Genomic DNA, 16,893 nt, shown 5'->3' with positions numbered 1-16,893 from the left:
TGCTGAACAGTCTCTGAGCTTTGTAATTATGAGTTTATAGGCAGGAATCCTGTACCAGGTTCAAGTCCAATTTGAGGATTCAAAAATTCCTCCTGGAAATTGGTTCTCAGTAAAGACTTTAAATTTTCTGGCAATTTACAACGGATGAAAGGACTGGGCAACACATGGAACACATGCAAGAGAACACCTCCTGGAGGCTTCCCAAAGAACAGTGGTTCAAAGAATCACAAAATACATTTTACTTGCATGAACTCTCTATGTTCTTCACTTACTTCAGGGAAAAGTACCAGATTTTACTAAACCAGCACAAACTCTATTTTCCATGACAAAATTCAAGCTTCTGTCTATGTGAAGAGCCTTGACTACATTTTTCTCCCCTCTAGTACCTTTGTTGCAACTTATTTTATACAGAAGTCACTTCCACAGTAGCACCTTCAGATATGAAAGCCAAAAATCATCTCCTCCTTTTCCCTCTTGGTCCTCACTTCTCAACTCTTCCCATGCTTGTGCTGTGTGCTGTGCTAGGGATGAGTAATGATGGCAGAAAGGAAGGGTTTGTTCCTTCCACCTCTGAGTGGAGGCACTGCATTCTGCTCTACTCCCATTCCTACTATTCCAGTCACAGAGCAGATGAGACACAGATCTTCTCATCCTACCTTCCTGAGTGGTCATTCTGGAAAGGATTTAGATAAACCTCAGGGTGTGGACCATCCTGAAATTCATTTATTCATTTTCATTGGTGAAGCAAACTACAAGACAAACACCAGTAGGTAAAAAGGAGTGCACCAACTCTTCCAGCCAAAAGGCTCAATGAATCGATTTTGTGTGTCCAGCTTCACCACCACCTGTTACTCCCAAATCCTTTTAATTTCTTTTCTTATGCAGTGTAAATCATGTCATGATTCTGTTGAGAAATGGGTTTCATGTAGCACAAAGAAGAATGTTAATTGATGCAGTCAGATATTTTTAAAACAAACAGATCTCAATGCTTGGTGTGTCTGCCAGAAAAGCTACCAGGAAAAAACCACCTCAGTCCTGAGAACCATCTGACAGTCATTACTCACCACCAACCTACTTCAAGGTGGAAGAACTTTGTAGCTTCCTATTTATCACAGAGAAATCACTCAACCTATATAACTACATGATCTTGAACAAAAAAGAAATAATGTGGGATGGGTAACTTCTGTTTAAGAAGCAAAAGAGCAAAACTTGCTTATTTATATATAGTACATTTTATTTAATGTTCAAAACAGTCTTCCTCTCTGAGAGCTCCCACTCAGGCACTCACCAGATCCCCTGGCATTCCATTTGCCTAAGATCACACCTTCAGAAAAGAAGGGTGGAAGGGAGATGAAATTAACCCTTGCCCTGATTGTTTGTCCCTGGGTAAGATGCTTTGGGATAACCACACCAGCTAATCCTGGTGGGAAAGCTGTGTAGAAACAAGACAGAACCTGAATCAAAGTTTCCCTGGTAATTCAATTACAAAGGAATTCTCAACCATAGCACTGAGATCTCCTGGTTTGCCTTCCTTTGCTCAGACCTCAGCTCTGCAAAGGCAGTGACAGAATCCTCATTACAACCACTGCAGAGAGCTGGGACATGAAACATAACCAGTCTGCTCCAAAAATTGCAAGATTTTTGTTTTCATTCTGAATGCAAAGAAATTAAAACTCACCGGGAGCAGAACTGTACAATGGGTGCTGACAGAGCCATAAGCACAACAAGGTATTTACTGCTGGTGAGTTAAAATATACCAAGTTGGTTACAGACCCAACAGCTTTGTTTAGGAGGATTAAGCTCCAGTTTTACTTCAAGGAGGTTGAGTCACTTTCTGTGTCCTCCCACAGCACATGGCTGCAGTATTTAATGTGAAATAAGGACAGGGACTATTGCTGTCTGCATAGTCTGGTGTCACAGATATCTGTTCCCTCATCCATACACCCTCGTGCTGCAGAACATTTAATTAATAGAACTAATGCAAGTGTAGGCATGAATTTTTATTTGAAAATGAAGGCTGCGGTTCCCAAAGTTGTGTATGAAATTAAACTTGATTACAACTGAAACTAACACAAATGCTGCCTTTAAGCCCCATTTTGGATAACAGCCTGTTCTTTGTTCCATGCTCACAGTAGAGCAAAAGGCATCCTGAGCCATCAACAGGGCTCCACACACAAAAATGGAAACAAAAATCATTACCTAGAGAGTCTTGATCTTTCCTGCAGCCTCTCAATCTGTAATGTAACACTCATTTCCCCTTTCCCAAGGGATTTTTTAAAAATGCATGTGTAAATAGAGTGTGGTGATGTTCATCAGCCTGAGACTTTATATCCCTATTTGATGAAAGGATATCAAGAATATAACAGTTCCTTATTTTTAAATAGGCAAATAGGTTTCTCTATTAACAGTGTATGGAAACTGGTATTTCTGTACCATGACTGATTTTTTTATCTAGGCACTGTGGTATTTCCCCACTTAACTGCACATCTGGTTTCAATAATCCTACAGCTGCTACCTATTGGTCTGCCTGCCTTTTGTTTTTACCTCCTTTCCTAACAGACTCAGAACAACTGAAAAATAGAACAAAAAATAAGAAATGTAACATACAGCTAATGATTGATAAGCAGAATGAAATGTTGGGAAATCCTCAGAAGTCTTGAGTACAAGCAGAAAACAACTTTGTACTGGAACAACTAAGGGGGCTTTACCTTCTTCCATAAATGTTTAACTCACCTGCAGTGACCAAAAAGAATCATCTCTGGTGAAAAAGGCACCGGAGTAAAATCAAATTGAAAACCACAAGATAAAGGTAAAGCTATTTTAGGTTGGTCCCTGTCAGAATGAACTTCCATGACAGCACATCCACAGAAAACCTGCTCTGTGTACAGACATCCCCAGCAATTTTAAATGCTCCATGACAGCATGTACACTACAGCTCTTTCTGGTTTTTTGCTTGGTTTTATTTTACTTACCAAGAAAGCAGATCTACCACTGAGGGAAAGGCACAGAACTGGGTTTGTTTTGAAAGACATCTTAAAACTACGAGCCCACGTCCACCCACAGTCCCTACAATACTGATGTGGAATTAAGACAGATAATAAAGCTCTTGGACTATTTATTAAGGAAAAGCATGTGCTCATCTCAGCACGAACCAGACCTACAGAAAAGACACACTGCAAAGCCAGGTTCCTGAGTGGGAAAGGGAAAGAAGTGCAGCTTGTACAGGGAACACATTCACTTCTCTTTATCTTCCTTCCTGGCCCTTACTGGATTTGCACATAAGAGATGACAGAAAAGATGTTTCTTCTGGTGAACAAGCACTAAATTGAGATCTTTAAAATATTCATACAGACCTACATAATCCAGTACCTTAAACCACAAGGATGTATACTACTGCTTTATTCTCACTCCCATTATCACCCGAAGAGCTCGTGACATATTTTCCAGTTACAACTTGCACCTTTAATTAAAGCACACATTCAGCTTTAAGACTAAGGATTCCCAGATCAGTCTCAGAAGAACAGGCAGCACTGTAATTATTTCCAGTATCAGCTTTGCCTAAACAAGGGTGACTTCACAATAGGACTTAAAAGCCATTAGTTTCCCTTTCAGCAGCTGGGTATTTCTGACAGCGAGTCTCAATCTTTACTGCTTTGTTTTACTACATTTTGAGGGGAAACACGACTTGCATTCCCTGTATATTTGCAAATAGAACCCAATTCCTTTTGGGGTATGAAACAGCATCTGTGGCAAGGTGATGCTTTGTGGCAAACAGCACTCACCTCCTGAAAGAGCGTAGACATTTCACAGACCAGACATGAGCTGGGGCTTTGCATTTCACATTTGTGCCTGTCGGAGAGGAAGAAATCTCGCAGCAGTGGAGTGTGGGTAAGTGCCTGGACAATACAGTTCATAAAACATGTGTTCCCAAGATTGATTAGCCCTCGTAGACCTATAAAGACAGAAAGGGGGAGGGGATGCATAAGCATTATCAAGTTTAAACACTGTAGATTTGCATTTTTATATCGTTTTCACAATATTGCCATGGATTTACTGTATTACATGCACAGCTCCAAATACAGTTTTATACTGGTTTAGGGAGGCTATTGCTATTTTTGTACTCAAGTCACAAGAAGCTGCAGAAGCTTTCTGAACTACACTAGGATTTCTTAAATTCTATGAAATAAGGAAACCTAGAAGTTCAGCAACACCAGTCCCATTATTTTGCAATGGCTGTTGTGCCACGTGTCACCAAAACATGTCCCTCCCCAAGACTGATACCAAAGTGCAATGACAACTGCTAAGTCAGTACAGTAAGAAACCAATACATTTAAAGAAATCGGTGAGTAAGTTTTCAGATTGTTTAAAAAGCTTTCCCCCATGCAGGTCATGAAGCCAGAACAAGGTTTTTGTACTGTTATCATCATCATCTTTCTAAGACAGGCAGCAAAGGAAACAGCCCTGACAAACCAAGTCAGGCTGTGACATCCAATGCAGACTTCAGAGATTTTAAACCCAAGATCTGAGCAGAACAGCTTTTTAAAAAGGAAACTCTGAACAACACTAATTCCACACTTGTTTTAGGTAAATTAAACATTAATCTACAGCATACATCAAAAAATTCAACTTGGCATAAGAGGATTCATCACACCTTAAGTCAAACGTTCAGTAATGCCCAGAGACGATTCCTTGTGCTTGGAAACCAAGATGCTTAAAGGAAAGCTCTTTTGTTGCACAACAGAAGAGAGGTTAGGAGTGGGGAAAGCTTTTCAGTCATTTGCAAGGTCTAAGTGAGAAGAAAAACATGCTCAAATCCTTGAGTATTCTTCCAAAATATTAACATAATACCACCATACAGGAGCACTAAACAAGAAGAGCATCAGGTGGCCAAGAATGCTTATTTTTAATCAGCAACTTACTTTGAAATGAGATAAAATGCACCGATAGATACAACTTTGGTATTGATTTAAAATCAACACAGTCCTCTTCTGCAATAAAAATAGGATTACTACAGAAACATTGAAAGAAAACACAACAGGATTACTAGTCACAGAACGAGGAATTTCCTTGTCATTCCATGGGATGTAAAAAGCTCTCAGCTGGCAGTGCTGTGGTGATGAGAAGTGGTGCAGTTCCCGTGTAGTACAGCAGATAGTGCTCCAAGGGCTCTTTAGCATCCTGCAGCAGGAGGGGGTGTGGTCCAGTTGCTATGTTACCACTGAGAACAGGCACCACAGCAGCTTGAACTGCACCCGGAGCTGAGGCAGGGACACAGGGCACTTCTGAATCCTTTTTCCTGTATCTAAAGCAACATCGACCTGCTTCCAACAGCTCCCTGTTCCTTCTGTTTACTCACAGGACAAAGTTTCTCATTATATTACAGTGACTTCTACTGGGTAGAAGCTTGTTGCAATTATTTGCTTGATTTTCATGCTGGGAGGCAATAAGTGTGTGCACAACATTAGCAGAGTGTTAAATAGTTAATTTGTTGGAGCAGCTTGAAATACTGTGTGATGCTTCAGCTTGGTCCACAATCCTATTTCAATTCCCAGTCTGTGTCTCTGCAAACAATGTCACAACAGGAGGGGGTTCGTGCTGTGCAAGTGGAGAAACATTTTGGTACCTCTTGCTTACCTCTCCCCTCGTTTTCTGCCATTTAAAATTGACTGGATTTATTTAAATCACAGGCTGTGCTCACAGGAGGCTGGAAGGCTCCCTGACATGCATTTTGAGAAGCAGAAGATTCTATTCTCTCCCTATTTCTCCCTCTGGTTAGCACCAGATTTCAAAGCCAGCCTGTTCAGCACAGAAAACTAGAGGAAAACCAGTAGTAAATCTAGAGATTCCCCCTAGCACTTTTTGGTGTCTAATAGAGCAGTCACAAAAGCAAACACATAAAGGCAGCTTTTTGGAATCATTTATTAAGCATCATTTATTACATGCCTGTGGCTGGACCGTCTTTCCCTGTGACCACAAGAATCAAATCTTCCTTCAAGTTGCCACCAGGAGACAGTTACAGGCATCAAACTCAGAATGCTCTTGGCTTACTCTGCTTGCTTGGTCTTTGCTGTCAGTTTTTCATGGATCTAAATGGAGCGATTCATGTGCTGGGACTTCACTTGAATGAACCAAGACAAAGCAACCTGCAAAACAGACAAGGCTGTAATGTGAATACTCCAAACCCTGATAAAAATCAGAAAGTGATGATTTGTAGCAAAACATTACTCAGTTGAAAAGGGAAAAATGAAAGCAGCACATATCAGTCTTATCCTTGTGGGAGCAATGATTGCAGGTGCTGTACAGTCTCTTAAACTGGTGTTTGAAATGAAACAGGTATGAGGAACTACAGCTCAGGTACTGCATAAGTAATTGCAGCACACTGGAAAACATCAGAAATTGATGTAGGTAAACTAAAGAGCTGACAGAACTCAGAACAACACATCCTCTTGTGCTTAACTTTTATGGGGAATAATGAGTTTTGTTGGAAAGAAAAACAGCTGAAAATTAAAGCCTGTACAGCACTCTGGTCAATAACATACTGAGAATGTAAAAGCTTTGTGCCTGCCACACCTATTCCCTCCCCTATAATAAAGCCTGGCAAGGTTCTGCTGGAACAGTCAAGCATTGCAACATGTGGGTCATAAATTAACAGAAAAATAATGTGCCAAAACCTCACATGCAGCAGTCCATTTGTGTTAGAGCACCAACAGTGGTCTCCACCAGGCTCTAATCAGAACACAGTGTCACAGTCTAAGGACTGTCAGCAGGCTCCAACCTCGACTAATAATAAAACTCTGCTACTTTGCAAACTTCTGCTGTGCTTCATAGCATTGTCTTTATTTTTGCTTCTTAGAATTGTTCTGAAATGAGCAAGGGCAACCTGTGAGATACTTAATATTTTCTACACATGCATGTGTGTTGTTGTGGTAAATGAACTTCACAGGAAAGAAGTTTTAGCTCTGAACCACGCTGATACAATTGTAAATATTGGAATAAATTAGTGTTGCTGAGAAGACAAAATTGTCATGTATGGTACAATCATAAAAGAAGGAAATATCCTTTAATCATCATGCATGGAACACAAACACTACTCTCATTCTGCCAAAATCTGGGAAGGCAGGGCATAAGCAAAGGCAAGAAATCTACTTTTGCAATGCCTTGAGCACAGGGAAACCCATCTGGGAGATTCTTTGTACATTTGGTCTCAAGACTGGGTTCTGGCTGGCTTACCTTTGTCAGCTTCAAGTCTTTAATCTTCTTCCAGGAATGGGCTCTGTTTTTCCAATGCTCAAAGCAATAGATCTCCAGCACTGGGCAACAATGGTTGTTGGGATGCAGAGAGATCCAGAACACTGCTTCTGCCAGTACACCCACACAGGGAGATGAAAAATCCAAGACAAGATAAAGAAATTCCACTTCTCCATGAAATGCAAGTCTACAGCTATTTGAGGTGGGGAACCGGGAAATGAGAGGACCACACATGAATACAGAAAATACAGAAAACCCAATCTTGCCCTCACGGAGGAGGTTCAGTTTGCCTCTATACCCAGGCTTCGGGCTGGGACTGGAAAGACAGCAAACAAACCAGTCTGAATGAAAGCTCCCATGCAGAAACCTGGGATTCAGTGGAATGAAGGTTCTGGAAGGAAGAACAGCAGTCACTGCTGCTCCTTGCACCTTGGTGAGACAACCAGAAGATTATTCAGATGCAATGAAGCACAGCCAGCCTGAGATCCTCTCTACACAAAGCCCAGGTTGGCAGCACCTTAGAGCAATCCTTGTCCCCTACCCCCAGCTCCCCATCTGGTGTTGATGCTTCCCTGCAGCTCCATCAGACAGTGTCACAAGTCAGTGCAAGCTGAGGAAGAGCTCACTGAAATATTTAAAGACAGTTCAACATCACACTTGGAAACATGCAGTGTAGCACAGCAGTGAAGATTTCTAGAATAATTTTGGGTATTCATCAAAGTTCATCCAATAAGAACTGGCAACAACATTTAAGAGCATCTTTCTGAAAGTATTCCAGAAGAGGACTACCCTACTTCCCAGCACCTAAAGCTACACCCAAATTCTCTCTCAGCTCTCAGGTTTCAGGTGTAGAACATATCACACATGACCTGAATGGAGCTGCCACAAACACTGGCCCAGTGAGACCCAGAGCTGCTGCTCCACCTGCATGCCAGGAGCAGCATTTTGCTAATGGGGTTAGTGACAGCAATTATTTTCCAAAGCTAATCCCTTCTGAAATGTTAATACAAAAATACTCATTTCAGAAACCAGCAGTATACAGATATGTGAAATTACAAGCCTACACAGGAAAACTCATCACATTCTGTGACACCAACGATCACGTGAGTGACCAAAAAAGCCCCAACCATGCAGTTCTGGTTAATTTATTCCCCAGCACTTCAGCTAAGCATCCTTTCTCAGGGACTGAAACCCACAGTAACGACAGAAGCAGGAACACTGAGGCAAATGAATTGTAACTTTTTTTTCAGATGTTCTTACAGAACATTTTTTACAAACTTACCAATAACACATTTGGGTATTAAATTGTTTTGACCACTGTTTAAGAAAAAGCTACAGATACTTTTGCCACAGCCAAATCAAATGAAGAAATTTCAACCACATGATCTTAAAAACTAACTGAACAATTCACCTACTTCCAGCAAACACATAACATCCAATCCACCAGAAAGAAAAAAATCATCTTGGGAGGGAGAAGCAGCAGAAAATATGTGATTCATTGATTCACACTGGTTCATCAGTAGATCTTTTTTTCAATAGAGTAGTTTTGACAGCAATACCAAGCAAGGGATTACAGGACAGATCAAAGAAGTGAAGATGAACACTCAGGGCAATAATCTTCCCTTGCTGGGTTACTGCTGAACCAGGTGAAAACAAGCTCACGTTTCCTCTCTCTTATTTTTCTGACTTGACTCCTTTTCTCCAGCTATTCAGGGCTGCCAGGTCAGTCACTGCTCAGTTTGAATCACTGTAAATCCCTCTGGAAACAAAGCACCTTCCCTGAGCTGTTCCACCCACCCACCCACCTCTCACCCCCTGAGCTATTCCATCACCAACAGGCACAACCTGGAGAGCTTCACTCACTCTTCTGCTCTACCCAACTTTTAAGCTAAGCCTTTTAAGTCACAAATCAGAACAGAGTTCTAGAGTAATATATCTTAATTTAGAAAATGAGATCTGCAATACATTTTTTCAATTTTTTCTATCTATGTTATATTCTATACATGAATATTTCACTGTATCACTCCATTATCTAAAAATAATTCTTGGATATCATATATATGTGTGTGCATATCAAGATTCATAAGCCACGTTGAATGCTGCAGTTTTGGGAGGCTGAGAGGATGACAGAGGACATTGTATTTAGATAAAATTGTTAGAAAAATTTGGATTTCTTTTTCCTGTTTTAACTATAACTAAGTATTTTCATTTGTCACTGACAGGAATGAAATAAAAACCAGCCCCTTCATCTAAGAGCCCTGATAATACAGAAGACACTGAGTCCAGAAGCAGTCTGCATAAGACTATGAAAAATAACTCCTGTAAACAGAGAGAAAATCAAGTATAGGACTATTTTAGATACACTTCATTGTGCACTGCATCAAAACCTACAAGTTTAGCCACTCCTACAACAGCAGAAAGGCAAACATATCAGAAAAGGTCTTCTGGAATGAAAAAAAAAAAAAGTCATCATAGGAAAAAGAAATATTTGAATTTTAAATAAACCCCCATCTTTAACTTTCCCATTTCCAGCTAAAAGTTTCTGGATCACTGCATTTTTTTCTATTGCTATTGAAGTAACAGATTGTTGCTCAACAGCAAAAAATTTGCTTATGTGTACAAAAGGAAACTGTCCATGAGTTTGTATCTGGTTGAGAACCCTGGAGTCCAACTACAGGAGCTGCTACACTGGAGGGAAAAAGAATATGCCATGAGTGGCACATGTACTGCAAAACCATTAACTGTAGAGAGAAAACAATATAGTCATTATTCCTCCTTGGATGTATCAGCGGCACCAGAAGACAAGGACTGTTTATAAGGCTGAATCATCAAACCCCAAAGTTCTCAGTCTTGGTGTGTCACTGCTGCGCAGAGTTGGAGGAATCCATCCTCATTACTGACCTGTTTCACTGTTAACACAGCTCTACCCCGAGGCAAAACCGGCTTAGGCAGTCCTTTGAAAGGAGGGATCCAGACAATTCACACTCTGCCTGAGCAGCTGACAACCCAGAGCCAAAAGGGGAACCTGTCCCACGCACTGAATGCAGGCTGGCACCTCAACCAGGTGCTTGGCACCTACTTACTTTTCCTAAGGTATTCGCTCCTGACCAAGGGTGGTTTTGTTTTCCTAAAAGAGAGTTAATTTCCCACCTTCCAGATTTCAAGTGGTTCAAAATAAATAAAACAACACAGCCGTTCATATTTCCCAGTCTGTAAGAAAAATCTTACCTTATGTGTTTTGATTTAAATCCAACACTTAAAAGCATGCTCAAGCACTTTATTCAGGCTCACAGGGCAACTTCAAGTCTTTTTTTGGATAATTTCTGGCATATTTGTGTGCAACTGGGCAGTTCTGGAGTGACCTCAGCATTCCTAGGAGACTTTCCAGATTTATTCTTTATGTTGTGTTAGAATTGCCATTCAAAAGTGAATGTTTTTATTCTTTTTCTCCATTAAAATATCAATAAACCTCTGAAAAGTTACCAAATGGCAACAACCCACCTACATTATATTGCCAGGAGAGATGCACAGTGAGATTTGCAGCAGCTCAGCAGCAGAGATTCATGTATTTTCTAGCACATCTATGAAGAGGACCTGGCTCATCTACACCACATGGAAACAACAGCATTTACTGAGACACCAAAAATGGTTTTCCAGCATTTAGTTTGCCCCCACCCCTCTTAGCTGACAGAGAATTGACTGCATTCACTATTCTTATTCAATAGCTTCAGTGACATCACATAATACACACTTAGAGAAGGGACAAACCACATCAGGACAGTGCAAATGTAATTGGAAGAGAAAACAATAACTCAAGAGCAACTCGTAAAAGGGGAGAAACTATCTGAAATCAATTAAATTCAATAAAAACAATTGTGAAATAGGAAACAAGGAAAAATTAAGTGGACAAACACAAAATAAGGAGCAATGGCTACAGTAACTCAGCCTCGACAACTTAATCTTGAGCTGTAGCTCTTCCACAAACAGCATTTTGGGACTTAACAGGAATATGAGAAGGCCTGGAAATCATTCTGCTCTGGCGACAGGTAAACCTCAGCTGCATGATTGTCTGTAAATGAACACCCCATTTTAAAAAGAAATTATGCTAAGTCAAAAACATGAGTAAAAAATTGTACGGAATTAATATTTGAGACTGGAGAAACAACTGAAAAATCCACTGGTTGAGTTAATTAATTAAAACCAGATAGTGTTGGTGGAGGAACAGCCAAGGCTGACAATTTTCAAGTATGTTACAGGCCACTACAATGAGGACTGTAATTAACTCTTGTGACCTACCAAAGCTATAATAAAAAAAGACTGAGCTCACGAGAAGTAAAATTTAATTAGATATTAAAAATAATTGTCTCAGTTAGAAAACATTGCAATGAGGGAGTTTGGGACTCTGAGTTGCTGGAGTGGTTCCAAAGGCAGCTCTGTCAGCCCAGTGCACCTAACTCAGGAGAGGGGTTTGAAATCCTTCTGTCTTTCTTACCCCGAGACTGCTCAGCCGTTCAGCCTGGTACAAAGCACACAGAGCAGCTCTGGCAGGAAGGGGAAGGTGAGGGCATCTCCACACACAGCTCAGCCCACCTGATGCCAATGCAGAAGTGGTGTCACAGAAAGGACGAACTGAACTCACCCCCTGCACGCAGCAACGAGTCTCCGAGCAGCTTCACCCAGCTCACAGCAGGCCAGGACACACAGACAGTGCCAGAACAAGAGAGGGATGCAGAACTGTCAGTGCCTCCCAAAACCAGCCACCTCTCCTGTTACAAACTCCCAGTGCAGGCAGGTGGCTAAAAGCCACAGGCTGAGCAGTGAGCAGCCCTCATCCCTGGATCCCTACTCGACCTCATGGCTCTGGAAACCAAAATTACCTGCCCTGCTGCCACTCAGGCAAGGCTGGAGAACAGGTAACAACTGCTGCTGGAATGAGGGCTGCTAACTCAATGTTATTTTTAGACTGCATAGGTATTCTGTGCATGGGCTTCTGCATTTGTGGCTCAATGCATCACTCTCTCCATTTAGTAATGCAAAAGAGTCACAGGATAATGCAAAGAGACTGCCTGGGTCTGGTATTTTGGTTCATTACCTTTGTGTCACACATGCTACTGTGTGTCAAGGAAAATTTAAATTTGCAGCTATCAAGAAGGTTTAAAATCAATTCTGGAGGAGCTCAATGGATCCCTGTATTGTGCTGCACCTTCAATTAAAATCAACTCCATAACATTGACACAACACTGGACCCAGGGCTCAGCACAGGAGATATGTGTTTGTAACTTATTTAAACGAAGGATTTTTAGCAATGACATAGAAATAACCGGCCAACAAATGGAGATGAGATTCAGGAAAGGTCGTCCTTTGCCAGATTTAGGAGCAAAATGACATCTCTAAGCAATGACTACCAAAGATGGCTTTACTACAGATCCTTGCCCAGAGCAACAGCTTGGCCTTTCCACACATCCTACTCGGACACATATTGTTGGAAGAACCTAAGGGCAAGTGACATCGTTGGAGCAAACACATCAAACAAGTTACCAAGAGTATGAGCCAACATCAAATGTATCATTTTATATTATTACAGCATAGATGAAACCTCTGAGCCAGAAGTGACTCCTGAGTGTGCACAGTGTGCCAGACACACAAAGTACTCTCTATACTTCCAACACGTATATCTTTGAGCCAATTCCCAAACTGATGATGCCAAAACAGGAGCCTTTCCACTGCCCAGACGAGTTCCCATTCCCTGCCTTAGGGCACACTCCCTGAGATTCCCTTTCCTGGGGTTGCTCTGTGTGTTCAGCAGTGTGCAAGCATCCTGTTCCTGATTCTCTGAGGGCTACTGCTCAGTAAGGATTGGTTTTATTCCTGTTTCTCCAGGCTAAGAGCACTTCACACAAGACAAGTGATCTCCTTGGATGCTGTGGGCTGCGAGGTTACAGCCTGTCACTACTTTGCAGTGGCTGCATGCCCAGATTAAGACCAAGCACACAGACAGGACAGGAGCACTTGATGTCCTTTAAGTTCTCCTCCTTCTTGTTTGGTGGCAATTGGCTCCTGTGTGCACACCCTCAGCTTGGTAAAATGAGTCAGCAATCCTAAAATATCTGGCAATACAAACAAACAAACCCCTTAAGGTTAATTTTTCATATGGCCTGTGTAAATAGAGAAGCTGTTTCAAGCAAGACAAGGGACTGCAAGTGTCTCTTCCCTCTGAATTTAAATTAAGAAACCTGTTTCCAAAACAAAGTGAGGAGGGTTTGACCAAGCCACAGGGATCATTCAAAGTGCATTGAATCTTCCACTAAAATCACAGGAAACAGCTGTAGAAGTTCTTGAGATGTCACCTGATCTGTCCCTATACCTCAATGCAGAATTACCAGTACCTGTATTATTCCTGACAAATGTTTCTCTGAATTGATCTGAAATCTCCTCAGTGATGAGATTCTGCAATATTCTCTGATGCCTCTTGTATTCTGAAGTGCTCCAGGGTCTCATCTTTGTAAGCAAACCAAGAACTGCAGCAACATTAACATAAAGATACACATCCAGTAAGACCTACAGATAAACTCCCCTAGTGCTAGAACTCCTGAATTAGAATGAATGTAATGCTGCAAACAGCAACAGCTTTACAAAAGCTCCAAAAATGAGGGAGGAGACAACTTGTCCAAGATACTGGGTTATCACTGGTTTTTTTCTATCTATATGGATTTACTGTCTCCCACAGCAAGCTCAAGTTTAAAATAAACGTGGGGGAAAGGAAAAGGGGTGTTACAGGAAAGGATCTCTGCGTTGTGCTACAGTAGTTCAGAATCTTTTGGTAAGTCATTTCACAAGATGAGGACCCAGGAGCACCCTACAAAAAAAGGCCTTTCTTTTTTCCTTTCAAGGTCATGGAAAATGCCAGGTTTTATAGCTGTAATTTTGTATTTCAGCATTTTTATTGACCATCTGCATTGTGAAATTGTTTTTCTCTCTCAGGTGTCAGGAAGAAACCAATGCAGCATGTTCTCAAACCCAGAAATCTACACAGCATGTAATCATCCACAGCAACCATCTCTCTGTTTGATTCTCTCAGCTGAAATGAAGAAAGCTGGAAAAGACATTAAATTCTGCAGCAGAACTTGAACCAAGCTTCTCTGAATTCCTCTCCTGGCATATCAAGACACACTGAACAAATTTTGCCTGTTGTGCTTCAACCTGATCCAATCTCTGTCAGGATCTCTGAGCATTGAGCAAACACTGGGAAACATACACACAGAAGAAAATATGCTACTGGAAATAACAACATAATCAAATCTATTACTAAATATCACAGCATTACATGATCCCTGTAAAATATGAAGATCAATTGGCTGAAGGAGAAAGACAGAATCATAGACTCCTGGAATGGTTTGGGTTGGAAGAGAGATTAGAGATCTCCAAATTCCAACCTCCTGCCATTCATTCCACTGGAGATGTGGAAGCATGTCACAACAAAAGCTTCAGAAACAAAAAGGCACCTATTCCTGAAAAGCAGAAAGAACGACATGAAATGTCACATTTAAGTATATGCACTGAACAAAATGCCTTCATTTAGAAGCCAGAGACCTCTCAACTGTGGTGCTTGCTGTATACTCAGACACACAGAGCTGAACAAATTTAAAGAAGTTGAATAAAGCTATGGAGAAGCTCTCAGAGCAACCAGGAGCTGCCCTGTCTCACAGATCTTATAAAGTTCAAGACACTGAAGTCCTAAGAACCAGAGCATGAAAATAATGATTATTCTCATAATTGCTGGAAGGTCAGGGAGAATAGACAGAAGACATCCAGCATCAAAAATGTAACAGTAGCAGGCAAAGAACAGGAAATATGTTTGTGAAAATGCCTGAATGATGGATCCAGAGCTTTATGACACCGGCCTTTAACAGCCAGTTAAGCTGTAGACCCTTCAAGGTGTGTTCCTCTGGCAAAAGAAAAGCCTTTATACAAAACAAAACACTACAAAAGGTGGCACAGAATAAAATATTCTCTTTGCCCTCCCCCAAAGCAGCCAAAGTTAAAAGCTCAGCGAGCTCTTGTGTGCTCTGCACAGAGCACAAGCCTTGCAGAGAGAGCCTTGTGCAGATGGCACCCATAAAGAACAAGAGGTACTCCCACCAAACTGACAAAATAAAATTCACACCCGCAGCCGTCCTTTCCCCCCAATATCACACCATATGCTGCCTCCAAGTTTTTACCCTTCCTCCAAGCAGATTTCACAAATTAATAACTTAAGGAGCAGGCTAAGTGCCAATGAAATTAAACGCATCCAAATATATTAATATGCACAAATTATTGTTGATGAACTGGCACAGAGCTCGTCCAACAATCCACAACACACAAACCATGCCACATGCTGTTTATGCATTTTCCTGCTTTCAGTATATACTGTATCTACCTTCTGGCCACAGAAAGCCAACTCTGGAAGCAGACATGAAAGAGCAGAATGGAAGGTCAGAGTAAATATAATCCAAAAGCAATCCACAAAAGAACAAAACTGAGATGGGGATGATTGGCCTTGTTGAAAACACCACGCTTGCTGCGCTGACACTGAGTTAATCAGGTGAAAATACAGTGGTAAATCAAGGTTTATTTCAAATTGTTGGCTAGAGAGATCTATGGATGTCCCAGCCCTGGAAGTGTCCAAGGCCAGGTTGGATGGGGTTTGGAGCAACCTGGGAATGTGGAAGGGGTCCCTGTCCATGGTAGGAGATGGAACTGGATGAGCTCTAAGGTCCCTTCCAACCCAACCCATTCTGTGATTCTATGATTTTTTTAGACAGAAGAAAATGAAGATTCTCATGATAAGGACACAGCTCTGCCCATGACAACAGGTACTTGTCTATAACCACTGCAGCTCCATGGGCTAATTCTCAACTTCCACATCTGTAACAACAAATACCTCATTTAAATAAGGTATCTGGTTCTGAGGGCCATAATGAGATTCTGGCTAAGCTGCTGTTGGGTTTTCCTTGGTAAGAAAATTCAGATTCTGAAAAAAATCCATTCAAAGAGATGACAAAGTCACTGACACCAACTGCATTTTTTATTGAAAGGCTGCTGTTTTGACTGCATACTGAGGTTTACATAATGCCTTAGTGAAGAAAACACAGCACAGGAAAAGAATTAACTACCAGTAGAGAAAGAGGTAAGACAAATAATTGAGTCAGCAAACATTTTACACCTGAAATCAGCATCTATGAGGGGGAAAAAAGAAAAAAACAAAAAGAAAGGCTTTTTTGGGTGCTTTTATTCAAATGTATTTAAGTAAAGATGTTTCACCTGAAGTGCAGAGCACAGCTTAGGAAAATCAAATTGAAACACTGTCTGTAAACTAAAAATAATGTGTCTGGATCAGTAACAACCATGGATCTACTTCTAAAAAGTCCAGAGCAGGAAAATCAGGTTTCATTTAGAAGTTTGGAACATGATCCAAGCCCTGGATCAAGAACCTTGTCTTCTAAGGAATTTCCCATTGTGCAAACACACAGAGGATATCTTCCTTTGCCTCCAATCCCCAAGAGCCACCTAGAGTTACAAAATTAAAGTATTTTCTACGCAAGTAATAGGAATGGCAATTTTCCAAGACAGGATAACAGAAAAATTCAACCCCAACTGCAATTT

At 41.1% G+C, this 16,893-nt stretch overlaps 1 protein-coding gene across 2 annotated transcripts in view; it reads right to left on the bottom strand.

The window, feature by feature from the left end:
- The window catches only part of USP22 (ubiquitin specific peptidase 22), a 90,340-nt gene that overhangs the window by 21,016 nt on the left and 52,431 nt on the right, over positions 1–16,893 (bottom strand). For both annotated transcript variants that reach the window (XM_038150779.1, XM_038150778.1), the window contains one exon: positions 3,783–3,952. In XM_038150779.1, coding sequence (XP_038006707.1) covers positions 3,783–3,952 — 170 coding nt within the window. The remainder of the gene's footprint in view (positions 1–3,782; positions 3,953–16,893) is intronic.

This window comes from Motacilla alba, chromosome 14, assembly GCF_015832195.1.
Source record: "Motacilla alba alba isolate MOTALB_02 chromosome 14, Motacilla_alba_V1.0_pri, whole genome shotgun sequence".
In the NCBI taxonomy this organism is placed as follows: Eukaryota; Metazoa; Chordata; class Aves; order Passeriformes; family Motacillidae; genus Motacilla; species Motacilla alba.
Note: the sequence above shows the minus strand (reverse complement) of the source record. Positions and strands in the feature narration are given on the sequence as shown.